Source organism: Psittacula echo (genome assembly GCF_963264785.1).
Source record: "Psittacula echo genome assembly, chromosome: 4".
Lineage (NCBI taxonomy): Eukaryota > Metazoa > Chordata > Aves > Psittaciformes > Psittacidae > Psittacula > Psittacula echo.
In genome coordinates, this window is record NC_137738.1 from 55,570,859 (window position 1) to 55,590,795 (window position 19,937).

The 19,937-nt window shown below is 41.6% G+C and overlaps 1 protein-coding gene across 1 annotated transcript in view; it reads left to right on the plus strand.

The window, feature by feature from the left end:
* Window positions 1–19,937, plus strand: part of CEP85L (centrosomal protein 85L) — a 114,259-nt gene that overhangs the window by 77,493 nt on the left and 16,829 nt on the right. The window contains exon 4 of the mRNA XM_080614542.1: window positions 5,299–5,420. Within this exon, the coding sequence (XP_080470668.1) occupies window positions 5,299–5,420 (122 nt within the window). The remainder of the gene's footprint in view (window positions 1–5,298; window positions 5,421–19,937) is intronic.

Here is a 19,937-nt window from a genome sequence, read left to right on the forward strand (position 1 = left end):
CTGCATGAGAGCCCCTAGCCCTGTCTTGATTTTCCAGCAAGAAGATGGATGGTCCTCGGGGTTATCTGAATTAAGGTTGCTGTTGAACTGGATCACTCAGCCTGATGTTAGGAGGAAATCTGGGTGGGAAGGAAGCAATGGGTAAACCCTTCTTTCTTACCCAGAGAGGGGAGCAGCTGCAGAGCTCATCAAGGATGGCTGCTCTGCCTTTACAGATCTAATCCTTTTCCTATCACAGGGAAGCAAAGAGCAAGAGGCTTCTCTGTGATAATAGTCCATTTGGGCTTGCTGATGCCACATCCACCTCTTTTTCCTCCCTCATTGCTCAGTGAGATGGTAGGGCAAGTGCTTTGTCCCTGAGGCACAACCTGGGAAGACAATTCTGTACCGACACTCCCATTCCTTTCCTCCACTGTCAGATGAATAAAAGGAACCATTTGTGCTCTTGCTAACATTGGTTGTGCAAATTCTTTGCTTTGGATTAGCTGCTGCTAAGGAATTCTCTTTCTCCTGAATACCGAATGCCTGTAAAATGCAGAGAGAGAAGTATGATACCTGCAGAGTGGGGTTAATGGTAGCAGGACAGCACAGGCAGTTGTCCGAAAGGGATCATTTACTTTGCATAACTTTTGTTGCTCTCCTCGCTGTTAGTAATGGACTGTGAAAACTTTACAGCTGTAGTAGAGATAGTGCTAAATTATTTAAACTGCAACTTTCAAGGAAAAAAACTATTAAAATCCATTGCTGCTTTTGAGCAACCTGGTCTAGTGAAAGGTGTTCCTGCCCATGGCAGGAGGCTTGGAGCTAGATGAGCTTTAAGGTACTTTCCAATCTCAACCATTCTGTGATTCGGTAATTCCATGATTCTGTGAGATTAGCTATTACTTTGTCATTTTTGGACTACACCTTAACTTTCTAATACAGCATACTACAGGGAATGCTGTGCTACTCTGTGCTGAGACACTGAACTGCTTTAGGCTGAAATGACAAGCATGTTTGGAGAAGATTATTTTGATTAGCACAGTTAAAGCCCCAGCCATGATTGTCCTAACTTATTCAAATGTCGTTGTCCAGAGAAAAATTATTTTCTCACTGTTAAGAAACTTGATTGAATCAGTCAGTAATGTGTGTTCTGGTAATAAATATTTGCATATAGGCTAACATAGGAAAGATTTTCTTAATATGTTTTTCCCCCAGCAGCTAGCTGTGCCTCAGCAGTGACTTGAAGGCTTGCCAGGTTGTGAAAGTCAGGGCCAAGCCCTTGTCGAAAAACGAGCTAGTGGGGACCTTTGGATGGCACTGTGCAAAGGATACTGTTTTAACTGAGCAGATGTTCTCAGTCCAAGGCTGATAACTCTTGGAAAAGGTGCCAGGTGACAAAAATAGTTGTATTTTATAGGGCACATGGAAAAGAAGCTGATATTTTGCTTTGTAGCTCTGCAGAATTCAAGTTGAGGACTTGTAGTTGTGTATGGGTTTCTGTGTGTGAGTCCTAAAAGTGTATCTTACTCTCATTATTTGGCTTTATGTACTTGGGAGACAAAATACTTGACTGTAAATGGACCACTTGTATGTTCCCACACCATTCAAAGCAGCTAGAAAGCTGTTTGGAGTAGCCAACACCACATGCTCATAAATGAGTCAAGTGTCTTGTAATTCTTGGAAGTGCTAAGAAGTAATTTTAGCATTTTTTTTTTTTAATTGGCTGAAACATGATATCAGAGACAATTTTTTTTGTTGTTGTTTTTGTCTGTTCAGAGTGACAAACTGAAGCACATGGTTATAATACAAAATATTCTATTTGTTGTTACGTATGTATATACTCCATAAGATTAGCTATATTCCAAAGGCAAAAGCACCTCAGTCAGTCAGCTAAGGAGGTCTTATATGGTAGGTTAAAAGCCAAACCAACACTACTAGTAGCATTTAATGGACAAAATACTAGTCTGTTCTTAACTTCGCAAAACTTCTTGCCTTGGTTTTCAGCAGCTTCAATGTTTAACTGGCTTCTTGTATGAGCACTTATTGTACCAAAGTTGAAGAGTTTCCTTCTAATTTTAGGGCAAACTATTAAGTTTGCAAAGGTGCTAGATTGAAGTAAGGGGCTTCCTTTGATGAGTTTTGCTAGAGAACCACTGATAACTTCTAGAATGTTTTCAGTTAAGATGGGTTCATATTTAAATAGTTGTGTTTAATCTCTTCGTTTCTGTAGTTTAATCTTAAAGACAAAATTCACCTTGTTCAATAAATGGGTTGATTGGCTTTATAAAGCCATATATTTCTTGTTTATCATGTCAAACCCTTATGGGTTGTTTCTTTTGGGTAGAGATGGAATTTCTGGCTCTGAAACTTATCTAATCCCAACTGCATTAAGGACTGTTTCTCTTTTTTTTTTTGGCTTTGATGTAATGCTGTTGAGGAGGATACAGAAAAGCGTTCTTCAGCACTGTAGTGGGGAGAAGCAAAGGAAAAAAATTCATGACACAGTGTACAGTGATAGTTCCTGGTGTTGTCACTTTTTATTGCATGACATGGCATCTGTGACTAGGAGACTTTCACTGAAATAGTTTTGAGCTGGTGTCTGTTAATTCAGCCAGTCATGTGGATAACTGTAATACAAAACAATATGTGACAATCCTAAAGTATTCTGTAAGCACCAAACACGACTTTGAAGTTTATCTGGTCTGGTTTGAGTGACCCAGGCAAGGTTAAATTTAGATTCATTGATCCTTAAAGGCTCTGCACATGTATTACTTACAGGAAGAATCATGGCTTGGTATCTTTCCGAAGTCTTGTTAGACCACTGTCCAAACAAAAAGGAGCTAAGGTGATGCCACTGATTTACGATTTTTTTTTAAATGGTAATATTGGTCATTGTGCATGAAAGATGAAGCAAGACAGCTGTTAAATCCATCACAAATGAGTAGATCTCAATCCTGGCAGCACTTAGCTTTGCCATTCCTTGCCTCCCAGTAGAGCACAGTGCCATCTCTAACATAACTTCCTTGAACAACCATAGGTTTAATGAACTGACTTACCAGAAATTGCAGATGCTACAGATTTTATTCCCACAAAACTTTCAAACCTAGAATGTGCTTGCAGTAAGCAGTTGTATAGGTGCTTTTCTTTAGGCACCACATTTGAGTGAATTTTCAAATGCTTTCTGTTGGTCTTATTGCTTGGGGGATGTAGTTATGAATGACCATGGAACAAGAAATATTAACCATAGTCATATGAGCCAGCAGCATGTGCTTGCAGTCCAGAAAGCCAAATGTATTCGGGGCTGCATCAAAAGAAGCGTGACCAGCAGGTGGAAGGAGGTGATCCTGCCTCTCTACTCTGCTCTCGTGAGACCTCACTTGGAGTATTGTGTGCAGTTCTGGTGTCCTCAACATAAAAAGGAGATGGAACTGTTGGAACAAGTCCAGAGGAGGGCCACGAGGATGATCAGGGGACTGGAGCACCTCCTGTATGAAAAGGGGCTGAGAAAGTTGGGGCTGTTCAGCCTGGAGAAGAGAAGGCTGCGTGGAGACCTCATAGCAGCCTTCCAGGATCTGAAGGGGGCCTACAAGGATGCAAGAGAGGGTCTCTTCATCAGGGGCTGTAGCGACAGGACAAGGGGTAATGGGGTTCAAACTTAAACAGGGGAAGTTTAGATTGGATATAAGGAGGAAGTTCTTTAAGGATGGTGAGGCACTGGAATGGGTTGCCCAGGGAGGTTGTGAATGCTCCATCCCTGGCTGTGTTCAAGGCCAGGTTGGACAGAGCCTTGGGTGACATGGTTTAGTGTGTGGTGTCCCTGCCCATGGCAGGGGGGTTGGAACTAGATAATCTTAAGGTCCTTTCCAACCCAAACCATTCTATGATTCTATAAATCAGTGAACCATTTAAAGATAAAATTTCAATTTAATATTACTTTACTTTTCCTCAAAATGCACTGTTTATCCCAGGATTAGGGGAAGAGGAGTGTGTCTGACAGGCTTGAAATATTTTAAAGCTAGTAAGTCATTGTCTCTGGTTTTAAGTTATGATCAAAATATGGAAAATGTGTTTCTGTCCATTTTATTAGTGGACAAGCTAGGGATTGGACTGAGCTAGACTGAATGGGGAGAAAAAAGTACTTTCTCAACTTACAGACAAGACCACAGCTGTCAGGAGTTGGTTCCTGACCAGCACATTATGGTTTGAGGTTTTTATGCAATGAATTCTCTTCATTCAGTGTTAAAATTCACAGGAAGAAGCATGGCCTGCTTGACAGTTGTTTACCTGATTTTAATTGCTGATGATATGTCTTGGTCTTAATACAGTTTATTGTAATTTCAAATTAAATTTAAAACATTTTAGAGCAGTTCAGGTAAAAACAGCCTAAAATCTATTTAAAATAATAAAATATTTTATTTTTCATGTTTTTCCTTCTGCTTTCTTCCAAAAACTTAAAAAGGCAAGATAGGCCAGGGTGCCTCCCAGGTAATAAAAAAAAAAAGTCTTCTCTTCAGGATTAAAAAAACTGGTGGAGGATGATGATACTTCATGGTAGCTGTTGCTGGGATCCCTCATTCTGGTCACGAAAGTTCTAACTAAAACCTTTCCTTATGTGGATTCCTGATACAAATATTTGTAATACTTTTTATGTTTGAGTATAAAAATTTTCCTGATAACACATCCTAGTTAGTTGTTTACTTTTCTTCCGAACCATAATGTTGTTGGTTCATATTAAGTTCTACTGTGGTCCTCCATTCGTTGTAAGGCACATAGCCTGGCTTTTGTGAAGATGGATGGAAAGCCTGAAACCTGTTAGTTGTGAAACTTTCATGTTGGAAACAGAATTTAACCAGAACTGTATTCCCATATTCTCTACTTTAAATGTACACACATCAAGGAGAATTTCTCTTTTTTCTGTATGCTAAAGTTACAGATGGGAGTCAAGCAAGTGAATGGTAACAGTTATCTGCAGTTACCAGCAGGTCTAAAGCTATCAAGCCATCTTGTTTGCAGTGCTTAGAAGAATTGCAGCAGGACCTGAACATTTTGTGATGTTTGTTGTAATTATGTAAAATAATTAAAAAAAAACAAAAAAAAAAGATAAAATGTTTTAAATCACTGGTACTGGGCTGAAGTTTGTTTCAAGAAACTTTTTTGTAAATAAGATTATTTTACATAAAGCAAATCTGAATTAAGCTGAAAAACAATTGTAAGGTGTCTGAAACAGCAAACCGCCTTATAAATGTCCAGATAGATATCTAGGATATTATTTACCTCTGTTGTTTTGGAGGCTAATTTTACAATTATTTTATGCAGGTTCCAAGTGGAACATCTCGTCAGAGTTACCCAACTACCGGCTATCAGGACTTCAGCAACTGGGAATCTCTAATGAAAATTAAAGAGGGTCTGCTAAGACAAAAGGAGATTGTGATCGATCGGTGAGTAACCTGCTCAGAGCTCCTGCTGCACTGGTTAGATGATGTAAAAGCTATGATGTAGAAACTGACTTGCAGGAGAGGTGCTTACTCAATAAAGTTGCTAGGTTCCGGTCCATGTATTTATACAATACATATTTATACATACGTGAGAGCTAATCCTTGTAGGAGTTCTTGATGTTTGGATAAATGAGGCCTTAACCCAGAAAATGTGCAAGGGCTGAGTTTGCTTGTAGGACATTTAAGAAGGACACTTACATATTTGATGTAAGTATCATTTGGCTCAGTCTGTGTTTCAATAATAAAGTCTTGGCTCATGGCTGAGAGAAGAGTGGTTGATCTTGAAATAGTTGTATCCTCTTATTGATAGTTTGCTCCACAGCATGAGGAGAGCTGTGTAAAGCAGTTGTGTGTTGATCAGAGGAATGTCAGGCATCCATTATGAATGTTTTTATACTTCATGTAGCAGTTCCTTTCTTCTAATGGGTAGAAAATTTGGGCATAATTTACTTTGGGATCAGAAGGATTATGTTTGAGCAAGATCTTTTCCTTCCTCTATTGCAATGGAGCGAGGAAATGCTGTGGTTTAAGGTGTTTCTGTCCCCTGGAAATCTGTCCAGTGACTCTGCTGGCACTGTAGTGATAATGCTTGGCATCAGCTTACTCAGTTTGACGAGACGCTTAGTGTGCATTTACCTGCCTCTGCAGCTGAAGATGGTACACAAAGGTACTAGCTGCAGGGGCTGTAGCATGGTCACACCATCCCAGTCTGTCAGCCCTCTTGCAGGGGTGGTGATCTTCCAAGCGGATAATCAGTTAAAATGGAAATATCCTTTAACTGTTGTTTAGATCTCCTGTCAGACCCTTTTGATCAACTGCTTAAAGGCTGTCTAAATTACAGTGGGTTTTTTCAGGCTTGCTGTATCAGTATTAATGCTGTAGCCCATTATGTAGCCCACTAATAACTGCTGCAGCCCGCCTCTTGGGGCCCAAGTTGTGAGCAGCATTTGGAAGTACGTCGCTCATGATGGCTAGCAGCAGTCTTTGGTGTCTCTGCTGAGCATATAATCCTCTGCACTCTACATGAAGGCTTGTTATCCAGTGGCAACTACAGAGGCAGTTCACATTATTCTTTTCACACTGGAAAGGTGTTTACAGGCAATGGCAAAGTTTCTGAAGTGACAGCTTGTAACCTAGTTGCCTGCTAACTTTACACGATACTGTCCATGTTGAGGAAGAAAAGCTATTTCTTGATATCCACTGGCCGTGTGCTGCTTCTTTTTATGTACAAGTAATACATTTGTGTGACTTAACAATAATTAATACTGTTCTTTCTGGATTTCTGACCAGAAGTTGGTTAAGATGATTCGTTTTCATTCCTCTGAAAAGGCAGAATGCCCCCTAGAAGCTACTGAAGCGAAACGAAGACCACTTAGTGATGTTACAGGCATTTCCTTTAAGTACACTTGGTGTTACAGTTAAGCATGTTATAAATTATAATAATGCTGTATAATAATACAGAAAAAGCTCTTTTTTAATATTGAGTCTACATTTAGGAAAAACATTTGCCTTAAAAGTTACTGGTTTAGAATTAAATAAAATCACATGAAATACATGATTTGTATTATTTAAAATTAGTATAAAATAATGTTTAGTATTTAAAGAGATAATTTTTAATTTTAACAGAAGGTAGTGTTTTCTTTGACAAAATAATTTTGGTTTCACTCATGGAGAAAACAGTTCATAGCTGGTGCTCAAACTCCTACAAATAGTGCCCCATTATAAAGCACTGGTGTTACATTTCTTACTAGATGGGTATTAATAAAACTTAACTGTGAATACTACCTTTCTTCAAGGTAAGGGAAAATTTTGATATTACCCATATTTAACATTTGGGGACCCAGGCTTTGCACTGAGAGTCAAGATGATGTTTGAGAGTAAATCTAGGTCTTCCAGCTCCTGGTCTTACTGTGCTTATAAACTTCTTTTCAAAATTTGAGTTTATTTCGAAATGGTGACTAAAAATAAAAATATCAAGTTTGCTAAAGTGTGGTTAATTAGGATTCAATATGGTGGTAGTTAAATTATAGAATTTATGCTTTCAGGAAGCGGAGGAGGAATTCTTCTCTTGACTGGGGTTTGGTAGTAGGTGTTTGTGGAGAAGACCCTTTCGTACCTGTGGTTTTCATGGAGTTTTAAAAGGTGTAGCCATATCTCATGGTGAATTTACAAACTGGTAACTGGAGGATGCCTGCAAGACTTGTTTAATTGTGGCTAGACAGAAGCTGTCTGGAAGCTGTTGGAGCAGGTTAGCAGCCGGCATGGTGCTCCAGCCCCAGCTGTTTGCTGCTGACAGGTACAAGGAACAGCTGGATGAAAACAAGCATATCAAGAACACCTTTCTCTTGCCCTTGTTTCCAGCCTCACTTTCAATCACAGGGACATTACCCATTTTTTTTAAGGTTAAACTCTCTTCTATTGGGAATTACAGTAGGGTGCTGCTAATCCAGGAGGTGGAGGAGATTAACATCACACCACACACCTTGTTCTGCATGGCGGTGCTTAAATCTGCTGATAAGTAGGAAATGGAGGCTCTGTATCATAGAATCATAGAATAGTTAGGGTTGGAAAGGACCTTAAGATCATCTAGTTCCAACCCCCCTGCCATGGGCAGGGACACCACACACTAAACCATGTCACCCAAGGCTCTGTCCAACCTGGCCTTGAACACAGCCAGGGATGGAGCATTCACAACCTCCCTGGGCAACCCATTCCAGTGCCTCACCATCCTTAAAGAACTTCCTCCTTATATCCAATCTAAACTTCCCCTGTTTAAGTTTGAACCCCATTACCCCTTGTCCTGTCGCTACAGCCCCTGATGAAGAGACCCTCTCTTGCATCCTTGTAGGCCCCCTTCAGATACTGGAAGGCTGCTATGAGGTCTCCACGCAGCCTTCTCTTCTCCAGGCTGAACAGCCCCAACTTTCTCAGCCTCTCTTCATACGGGAGGTGCTCCAGCCCCCTGATCATCCTCGTGGCCCTCCTCTGGACTTTTTCCAACAGTTCCATGTCCTTTTTATGTTGAGGACACCAGAACTGCACACAATACTCCAAGTGAGGTCTCACGAGAGCAGAGTAGAGAGGCAGGATCACCTCCTTCGACCTGCTGGTCACACTCCTCTTGATGCAGCCCAGGATACAGTTGGCTTTCTGGGCTGCGAGCGCACACTGCCGGCTCATGTTCATTTTCTCATCGACCAACACCCCCAAGTCCTTCTCTGCAGGGCTGCTCTGAATCTCTTCTCTGCCCAACCTGTAGCTGTGCCTGGGATTGCTCCAACCCAGCTGTAGGACCTTGCACTTGGCATGGTTAAACGTCATAAGGTTGGCGTCAGCAGTATCCTTAACCTTTTCTACTTTTATCTTGTTGAGAAAGGGAAGAGGTGCCGGGGAAGGAAAACGAAACCTTCTGCCTGCTTCCTTTCTTTCCACACAATGATATAAAAGCAACAAAAACCCAGCCCTTCCGAATTAGATTTTTAAACTTCCTTGCTTTGCATCAGAAATGTAGCAGTTTGGAACAGCTGCAAGCAAGTTTCAAATAGTTGTTAAAAATGATGCAGTGATTCAATGAATAATGCTTACCATGCAAGTCATCGTGCTTGGGTACTTTGGTGTGTCACTGGAAGGTCAAAGCTGTGAATAGAATGTTTAAAAAACCCAAACAGCCACTTGCGTCTCTGACTACAACAAGTGGCTTGATTTTTATTCTATACACTGTGTTGAACAGCAGATTTAATAATAGATTAGTTAAAAAGATTTGCGTTATGTAGTCTGTCCAGCATAGCAAATGCATATTTTAAACGTACACAGTAGCATAAACAGGTGGTTTTAAAAGTGGGTTTGGGTTAGCTTTTTAAAACTACTGTAGGGATCACTGCCAATCTAATGAATTATAGCCTGAGGATGGTTTTTAAGTCTGCTCTTAAAAAACGAGATGGGAACTGCTTTTAGGAAGCTAAAATGTGGCGTGAGGAAGGGAGCCTGATGTGTGTGTGTGTATGGGATCGCTATGTCAGTTCTTCAAGGTGTGTGTCTTATTTTCTCCAGATAAGAACTATTGGTACAGGCTGTGAATAAGGACTTACGGATTTTATCTGCAGGAGAAAATCTGCTGCTGCTGCAACACTTATTACTAGAATGTCTGTCACCTACTGTACAAAATAATGGGATTATATCATTGCCTTACTTCTCTGGTGGTTAGAATGTAACACTACAGTATATTTAGCACCAGAGGGAGCCAACAGTGCTTGTATTGGTTTAGAAAATTACAGCATCACATTTTAATTCTTTGTGTGGCTCCTCTGTTCAGTACATTCACGACTGTGAAATTACAGTGTTTGGTACAATTGTGAACGTCTCTTGAGGCTAGCCAGCCACTGTGAATGTCTCTAGTGTGGTCCTGGCACTATTTGGCAGGAACTGTGTGTAGGGGGGTACATGAATAAATGCCAAATATCTGAACATATGACATAAGCTGCTGAGAATAACACTGCATGCAGTCCAGGCTTGTGCATGTGGAGCTAAGTGCTGTTCTCTTCCAGACAGCTTAAGGGCATTTGAACAGCTTTTTAAGGAAAGGTAGATATAAAAGTATAATTCTAGTGAATGGCTGCCATTCCTCAGGGCATAATAACATTTACATTCTTAAAACAGTTGCTAAATCATTAGCTTTCCATCCATAGGTGAACTATGCTTGTTTTCACCAGGGCAAGAGAATTAGATTTTCCTTGCCTTGTGTCAGATTGTCCTGACTTAAGTCACTGACATCAAACTGTCTGTGCTCTAATAGTGCTCATGTTACTGATAGTGTAAAGCTGTAATTTTCTTAATTTGGGATGGTCTGTTAAGATCTGCAGCATTAGCATATCCACTTGAGTGATTTTTCAGAAGGCTTTGAAGCTGTATTCCACTGAGGGTCTGAGCACATGCATGTATAGCTGTGAGTCCTGTGCAGGGAGTAGGGCTGTGAGGAACCTTCTCAGAGTGCCTTGCTATGTAAAATGTTTTTTGCTTGCAATAAGCCTGGAAAAGGTGCATTTATCTTTTTCTGACACCGCCCATCACCCAGGTAACTTGTGATTGAAGCTTTTGTATCTTGGGCTGGTAAACTTTCAAGATTTTGTTACTGCATAGCTGTTTTGTCATGAAATGGAATTTGTCAACATTTGTTTTCACATAATAACCTAAAACTTTGCACTAATGAGAGGATGTAGGGCTACAAAGGACCTATATGCCAGGCCCTAGGGAGAACAAGCTGTGTAGTGGTGTCACTCCTGGTAGATGTCAGTGCTAATTGCTGTCTGCAGTAGTTGATGTTCTACCTCTCTGGGTTGGACAGTGTGGTGATTTATTAGCTGAAATTTCGAAAACTTTTTCTAATGTGACTTAGTCTTTCCTCCTAGGTCATGTTTTCTAGACCTCTGGTGGCTTTCATGTTCCTTGAGATCTCTCCAGCTGATCAGTGGGCCTTCCCTGCAAGTGTCCAAACTGACCAGTCCAGGCCTCCCTCTGATTGGGCAGCTCATCTCTCTCGCAGGCCGTGCTTGTGTAGTGTTTGCTTCTTGTAGTGTAACATTATGTAGTGTTGGTCAGTTGCAAACCCAGATTCTTGTCTGTGGAACTGGTGCCAAACTCTTTTCTCCTGCTTCCTACACAGTCATTAGGAGGTCCATCCTGGCTCCCAAAACCTGGGATGCAGCGGAGACCCGGACTCGCCTGGTTTATGGCCACCCCGTCGGCCGACGAGTCCTTGGACTCACCCGATCCACCACTAGGATCGCTAGCGGCCACTCCAGCAGTCAGTGAGTCCCTGGACTCACCTGATCCACCACCAGGATCGCTAGTGGCCGCTCCAGCGGTCAATGAGTCCCTGGACTCACCTGAACCACCACCAGGATCGCTAGCGGCCGCTCCAGCGGTCAATGAGTCCCTGGACTCACCTGATCCACCACCAGGATCGCTAGCGGCTGCTCCAGTAGTCAAGGAATCCCCAGCCTGCTTGCAAGCCCTACCTGCCAAGGGGAACTACACTGTACGCCAGATGTCTCTGTGCACCTTACCAGCAGCCCTGGGCCACGTGTATGGCTTATAGGCCCCCTAAATTGCAAACATAAATTACAAGCATACCATTTTTGCAGCCAGCACAGGTTGTTGTCTGTCCCTGCAGTGAGTGGACAAGAGGCGGAGCTCCTACAGGCAAAAGGCCTGGGGTGCCTAGGATGTCCACCCCTCAGCCGGTCCTGCAGCCGAACAGAGATCTCCTGGCTGGCTTGCCAAATTGATGCATGGATGGACTCCACAACTTGTTAAAGTTGTAAAGTAGATATGCTTTATTCAGCGCTGAGACACATGGGGGATCGCTCCTCCAAAGGCATGCGTACCCCAGTGTGGTTCTTCTCCATTTTTATCCTCTAAATTATTACATATTCATGAGGTTACACAACACACTATACATATTCATGTCCTATCCCCGCTTTGTATTATAATGAGGTAAAAGGTCCTTTGCACTTGCACGGTGCCTCCTGGTTTTCGTGGGCGAGGGTCTGAAGATGAAGTAAATGAATCTTCCTCGAGCCTGAACTTTTTACCCGTAGTCATTGCGCCTGCTTCTTGGTGACTTGGTCATTGTCCAAACCGTAGAGCCAGTTTTAGCCGGTCTGGATGCCCAAAGAATGGGAACCAAGTCACAGTCCCTACCTCTTAACAATAGCCATGTCCTTACATCTTGTTCTAGCACGCACACACACGGCGAGGACGATAAGCATGAACAAGCAGTAACATGGTTAAGCAAGCGGCTTAACCCTAACCCCCCTGTACATCGGTTAACCCTTTACATCAGGGCAGCTCATCTCTCTCGCAGGCCATGCTTGTGGTAGTGTTTGCTTCTTGCAGTATAACATTATGTAGTTTTGGTCAGCTGCAAACTCAGATTCTTGTCTGTGGAACTGGTGCCAAGCTCTTTTCTGTTCTGTAGATGTAAATGTTTTTAGAAAGTTCTGGTATTTGGCAGAACTGAGAACAGCAGGGAGGTGCAAGGCTTAACTCTGTATTCATCCTGTTGGGAGACTGCAGAAGTTGAAAATCTCTCACCATGGGAAGGGAGGGTGCAGTCCTCTAAGCAGACAATGTGTCCCACTCATGCCACACACTCCCTTGACAAGGTAGCCCACAGCATCCTGTTGCTGGCTGTGCTTTTGCCTGCCTTGATTCAGCGCTAGCTACCTCCCATGGGTCAGGCTAGCATTTCAAACTTCCATCAATTCAGAAAAGTAATTTAAAAATAACAGTTGAACCAGAACAAAAATCACTTCGTGATTCTCAGAGGTAGTGTTCTCCTCTTCTCTTGAAGATAAGTTGTGACTGATGGAAAGGTAGTATTCACTTTGAACTGCAGGCTCTTAAAACAGACTTTATTGCATAGGAAGTTTGAGATCATCTTTTCTCAAGAGCTTTGCTGATGTTGGAGTTCTTTGGCATTATCTTCCAAATTAAGGAAAACATATTCCCATTGTTTTTAGGGCTTTTTTTACTACTGATCTCTTTCCCTATCAGTGCTCCGCACACTTGGACTTGTGGTCCCAAGGGATCATGCCTTTAGAACAATGGGATATAAAAGTTAGTATCCAACTTCTTAAGCAACGAAACAAAGCAGCATATCTCCAGCTGCTGTGTGGAATAAATTGTAATACAGAAGGATCTATATTACATTGTATTTTGCATCCCAATTCTGAGGAAATCTGCTGGGGCATTTTTATATAAAGCAACTCCTTCTCACTAACTCAATTTTTGAAGGTAAGCATCGATTGTCATTTGATTTGTTATGAAGTTACGAGCGTCCCTTCTTTAGTGGTGGGGGAAATGCTGTTCTAGTGTTCCTGAAGTCTTTGTAGATACTGGACCTGTATCTATAGAAGATACAGCGATTTAGTAGTAGCGGGACTACGTAGCGTAGTGTGGCACCTAGATTTACACTGATTTAGATCTCTTAAAAGCTGAGGGGAGGAAGTGTTTCTCTGACAGACATGGGTTTCTAAAGGCTTTTTCATGTTAGAGTAAGTGAGGGACAAGATGAGTTTATGGAGAATAGATGAGTTGATCCCAGGTTGAAGAAAATGTAATTTATTTCCAGATGAATGCATGTATGAGTGTCTGTAAGCATGTGTCCAGGGTTGGCTTGTCCTGTGTGAATATGAGAAAATGATACGAATGTCAGTTATGTCCTACTATTGTTTTTGAGACATACAGAGAAGCAGTTTGTATATTAAGCAACTTATTTATTATTAATGCTGGTCTCTGAAGACAGTCCAGGGTTGTGCATGGTGAGCTTTCAAAGGGGATTTTTTTGAGCTCAAGGACAGAACTACAAATGAATCAAAATCAGCATCTGCCTCCCACATTGATACTTTACTCTTGTGGCTGTAGCTGCTTTTTTACTCATTTAAATGGATCCAGTTAGTGTGAAGTGGCACCAGTGGTTTTCCTCTGGATTCTGGCCAGTTTTGTAAGTAGTGTCACAGTCATCCAAGATGGGGGGAGCTTGGCTGCCATGTTTGTCTGCAGAGAATAGTGGCACAGGGAATATGCACCAGCAGAAGCAGCCCCTCACTGTTTGTGGGCAGAGACTACAAATTTAGCAGACACGTAATTGAAACACACATGTGAAGCCTTTTTTTGGTCATTCCCTAGCCCGCCTTTAAGAGTTTTCTGAGTCTGACCTTTAAATACAAATGTCCTGGTAAGGTGATGCTCTTATCACTGAAGCCAGTATTTGACTTGCCTTTCTCCCTTGACTGATGTGCAGAAGAGCACCAGCTCGCTTGATTGCATGGCACTGCTGGGGAGGGCCGCAGCAGAAGTCCCTGTTCCAGTGATGGCAGCTTAGCTGCATGTAGCCACCATGTCCAGGGAGGGGAAGGAGAGCCACAGCAGTGTTGCCTGGGCTCTTGTCTCTTCAGCATTATTGCAGGGTCCCAGCTCTAGGGACCAGCCCCACAGTTTTACTCAGGGCCAGCATTGTTCATATTCATAGAATCATAGAATGGTTTGGGTTGGAAGGGACGTTAAAGATTATCTAGTTCCAACCCCCTGCTACAGGCAGGGACATCTCACACTAGACCAGGCTGCTCAAAGCCCTGTCCAGTGTGGCCTTGGACACTGCCAGGGATGGGGCAGCCACAGCTTCTCTGGGCAATGTGTTCCAGTATCTTACCACCCTCATAGGGAAGAATTCGTTCCATATCTAATCTAAATCTCCACTCTTTCAGTTTAAAGCCATTCCCCCTGGTTCTGTCACCACATGCCGTTGTAAAAATTCCCTCTTCACATTTCCTGTAAGTCCCCTTTAGGTACTGGAAAACTGTTATAAAGTCTTCCCTGAGTCTTTTCATCTCCAGACTGAAAAAGCCCAACTATCTCAGCCTGTCTTCATAGGAGAGGTGCTTCAGTGCTCTGGGCATCTTTGTGGCCCTCCTCTGGACTCACTCTGACAGGTCCACGTATTACCACAAGCCTGTCCCTGATTTTTTATCCTACAGCTCCTTCAACCTCAGTAACTTCTCACTCTGCTCCCTCCCTTCCAGCCCCACAAGGGCCAGGGATTGCCCGGGAGCATGAATCCATGATCCAGTGAGGTGCTGAGAGCACCAGTACCCAGAGGGGATGTCAACAGCCTCTCTGCAAACAGACAGGGCAGCACAGTGTTAGTGCATTTTCTTCTTGTCATCTGCATATACCAACTTCAAGCGAGCTGCTTATTTACAGACCTGGATTTAGGCAAGCTAGAAACAGTTGCTTAGTGTTAGGGCACAATTAATGCTCATTACAAGAAAATAGGATAGTTGGTGGGCTTTTTTTTTTTGCAGTTTGGAAAGGCTCAGAAAGTGGTTTTTTTCCTTAGATGTGTAATTGGTTGAAAGTATTCTGGGATTGACTTTTGTCCCCCCCCTTCCATTAGCATCAGAAAGATAGAAGTTTAAGCTAGATTTAGTGAACCACCCTTTTCATACACTTTCATAATTAACTTTCTCCCCAAACACAGTGACATTTAGGATCAAGGGCTTTTGATTTTGTCAGCAGGACATTGGCAGAGACCTGTCAGAACTGTGCTGACATATGTCACTTCGTTGCTTTCAGTCCTTTGAGTGTAGGCTTTTAGCTTCCTGATGGTTGACATGCTTCGGTTTGATTTAAATTTTTGGGCTCAACACAAATTACTGTGTGGGAATGGAAGTATCTGTGGCAGGCAGGAAGTCAGATAAGGGGAACTGCTCTCCTTAAACACCATAAAAATAATTACTCAGATTCAACATCTTCATCAAGTGGCCTATTTTCTAGTGCCAGTGGTTCCTCTAGGGGTACTAGTTGGTAATCCTGGGAAAGGCAAGAGAATTGTGTGATCCGCCATGACAGGTTTTTAACTTTTCCTTCCTTACAAAGTGTCATTGGTCTGCAGTAGTGAAACACAGCTGAGCCTTGAAATTTTGTTTGCAAAAACAATGAATGTTTGAGGAAACAGAAGAAAAGAGAACAAAAGGTGTGTGTTTTACAGGAACTGGAAGTAAGCCAAAGTCATTACTTTGTGAAAATAGTAGGATTTTATGTAAATAACTTAGCTAGAATGTAAATAACTAACGTGAGAATTGGGACAAAAGAGCTGCCTATAGGGGACCATAGAGCAAGTAGCCACCACTTCAGTATGTTGGATAACCTGTCACTTCAGCTGCGTTTCCTTGAAAAGAATGTACCTGGGAGCAGCACAGGAAGGAGTTAAAGTTTATACACTTTTCATGACATGTTCCTCTGAAACATCAATTTAAATAAGGAATACTTGTAAATATCCCTCCCCAAAAGATGCTTTTCATTCCTGCCTTTTGTGACTTTTTTGTTAATAAAGTCTTCTCCACCCTATATGTCCGTTTGATTGGCTGATGATCTTAGAGAAGGGTATTCCCTCCTTTTCTCCTTAAGTCTGAGGAGAAGAGGTAGGGTTGTGTCAAGGCAGACACTTGAAGTGAAAGTGTTTTCTGTTTGAACAAAGGAGTTGAATGAAGCCATGTAAGAAGTGCCGTGACATTCACATAATATGCCAATTACTCTTTAACTTTGCCATCAACATAGAATTGTAACACTCATTCATGGAAAAAAGAATAGGGAATTTGTGAAGGAGTAGTTTCTGTGGTACCTAGGCACAGTAATTTCACTGAACCTGGTTGTGTGAGCTACAGACTGGTTTCTGTAAATGCAAATCTCAAGGTTGGGCTTCTGTCAGATTCTCCTGTATCTTGAGCTCTGGGTGCAGCCTGTGCCCACTTGTATGCAGATGGCTTCTGGAATTACAAAAGGTTGAGGAACTCAATGTTTGGAGACATCAGTCCTGTGTAAGACTGGGTGATTGGAAATTCCTGTGTTGAGTTACAGGAAAAAGAGTAGGTGCAGTGTTAAGTGCAGCTGCATAACTCCAGTGTCGGGGGGAGGGAAGGTGGGGGGAGTTAATCTAGGGTTTTTTTAATCTTCTTGAACCCTTGGGGAGACTTGGTGGTGCTAGTACCAGAGTAAGAGAAGAGTGGAGGAGACTTTGGTCACAGCAGTTAGAGAATTTCAGTTTGCTCTACTCTGGCCCTCTGTGAACACAAAGGATGCATATGAGGTTATAAACACTGCATGTAGAAACATACAAAGTGAGAGCATCATTCTCATGAAAGTATTCCTGTCTAGAAGGTAAAATACCTCAGTTTCAGGATTATTTATGTCTGGCTTTGGCCTACTCAGAGGGGCAGTTGCCATGTATCTGAGCAGAACCTTGAAAGCACCTAAATGCTGAAGGTTGGTTGGTTTGGAGGTTTTTTTGAAAGTGTTGGGATGATTGACTGGTGCTAGGGAGGCTTCTGGGGACAGTGTTCCTGCTGTAATACGTTAGCTGTGTTTGTGAGAGCCATTTGAACTTTCCACATTCCCCTTTAAATAGAGCTCACAGCCTGTGGTTATGCAGTGGATTAATAGTAACAGCAGTGGGCTAACAGAGGATTAAAACTGTCTTAGCATATGAGAACATCAGTGATAAAATGCATCTGGTATGAAGTCTCCAAAGACTTATGGGATTGTATGTAAATAGTAAATATGTTTCTATGGTGTTTATCTTCTGTTCTGCTTGTGACTGCTGGGCTGTTTTCAGAATTTTTGTTCCTGGGTGCCATGAGGTTAATGGAATTTTCAGAGAGGCAGTTATGCGAAAAGTTTTGTGTGGGATCTACACAGCCTTAAAACATTTCTATGGTGTGTTTTGTTGGCAAGGTTTTATAACAGTGGAGAGTTTCTCGCTTTGCAGAGTGAAAAGAAGCAAGCTGGTTACACTCTGTGCTAGTGCAGCTCTGTTTCATCATGGATTAATTTGTCTCACCTTTTTTCCTGCAGGGATTTGGTAGGGTAGGAAAAGGATTACGAAAGGAAATACGGTAATGTAGCTCAAACTACACTGGAAGTTTGGAAATATTCTGAAACATTTACTCCAGGCTGCAGTGTTTGGTTCAAGCTATTGAAATCCTGTCTGTGAAGGAAGGCACTGCTAAGTTACAATCAGCCACAAAGAGAAAATCCTTTAGTGCCTTCAAAGGATAAGTGACAGATGGATAAGTGATTTTAAAGCACATGGGGCAAGGGTATTTTAATAGATCTGTCTAGTAAGCAATAAGGTGATAAAAAAAATAAAATTACTTCTGTTCATGGGTTAAGACAACTCATACTAAATAATTTTGATATCTGTGATCAAGGATGCACAAAGGTCATCAAGGCTTTCTCTTTTCTCATACAATTATGCAAACTATTGGGCTCATATAAGATCTGTTATAAGTTAAAAGCATATTCTTTTGCATAATCTGCAAATGTGTTTCTTCCAAAATAAGTTTGCAGCTTTTTGTTTGTAGTGCCATCATAGGAACACCAACGAAAACTGTCCAGATTTTCAGTGTTAGATACTCCTTTTGCATTCGTACAAGCTTGTTTCATCTAGATATTGGAATGGAAGAGGGAAACCTCAAAATCCCCTGTGGTGATACAGAGTATTTTAAGACTTGCTATGGAATCACATAAATACATCCAGTTGCTCCATTTTTATGAATTAAATTGAATAAATTGTTCTAAGAGACTACCAAATTGTAACTTGTTTATACTGGTTTTTTATTCATTGCAATTCTTTGTAGGTATAAAAATAGGGAAATATAATAAGGCGGTGTTCAAGGCCAGGTTGGACAGAGCCTTGGGTGACATGGTTTAGTGGGAGGTGTCCCTGCCCATGGCAGGGGGGTTGAAACTAGACAATCTTAAGATCCTTTCCAACCCTAACTATTCTATGAGTCTATGTTCCACAGGCTTGCATCATGTCTTCTGTAATGTGCATAACTTAAAAAGTTTTAACTTACGATGTAGTCAGTATTTTGGAAATATTAAATTCCTCTTCTGAACCAAATAATTGGGATACAATTGGCTGATGACTAGGAGAATGTATGTAGCTAAAATACTGCCTTTAATTGGGTTTTCGTATCTTATTTTTCTTCTCAAAATTTGCAGTTGGTGTCTTTTCAACTAATACATCTTTTGTATTAGTTTATAGATTGCATAATATCTATTTTGTGTACTCATGATATTTCCAAGGTGTTCTTCCTCAACATGGTCCTCCCCAAATTTAAAAAAATAAGGAAACTGGCTTTTGGTCATTTTCTGTACTTCAGGAGGATTTGCTTTTCCAGTGTGTGCACAGGTCGTTCTTCTCCCTTGAAGTTAACCTGTATTTGCTGTTTATCTCCTCTTAAGATTGAGTTTTCTCATTTTGGTTCAGCATCATTATTTCCATAAAAGCCAATCATACTGAATGCTTAGAGATATGATGCTTTGAGAAACAGTCTGCATGCTTGCCTGCAAATACATCCTGGTATAAAACAAGAAGGAAAAAGGGAAACTAAAGGAGTGCATGTAATTCATTTTAAAAAGGCTGCTATGTGTGTTTCTGATGGGTGCTGACAGCTCCAGTCTGAAATCAGTTACTGAGGTGCCCATTGCTCCACGGAGAGTACAGCACACCTCTCAGGGCTCTGATTTGGGCAGGGGCTGAGACCTGGCTTGTATTTGCCCTGCAGTCATGCTAGTTCAAATGTAGTCATGATTTAGATAGTGATATAATTTGTGATATAATTAAATAGTGATGTAATAATGATACTGCTGCTGCTGTACACTGGCCAAGTGATTGCTGTAAGAGGTTAATTCTGGTTTAGTATGCAGTATGGTATTTTACCCTAGGGGTATGGTACATCTTATATAAAACAGTTGTTTGAGAAGATCTTAAGCAAAGCAAAAACAAAGACTTTCCTGGAAAGCTGTGTTGACTATCTTATATAATGACTTTTTCTTCCTCCTTGATTTGTAAATCTTTCAAACCTGTGTCAAAAGTCAGCTCTGGCATAGAGGGGC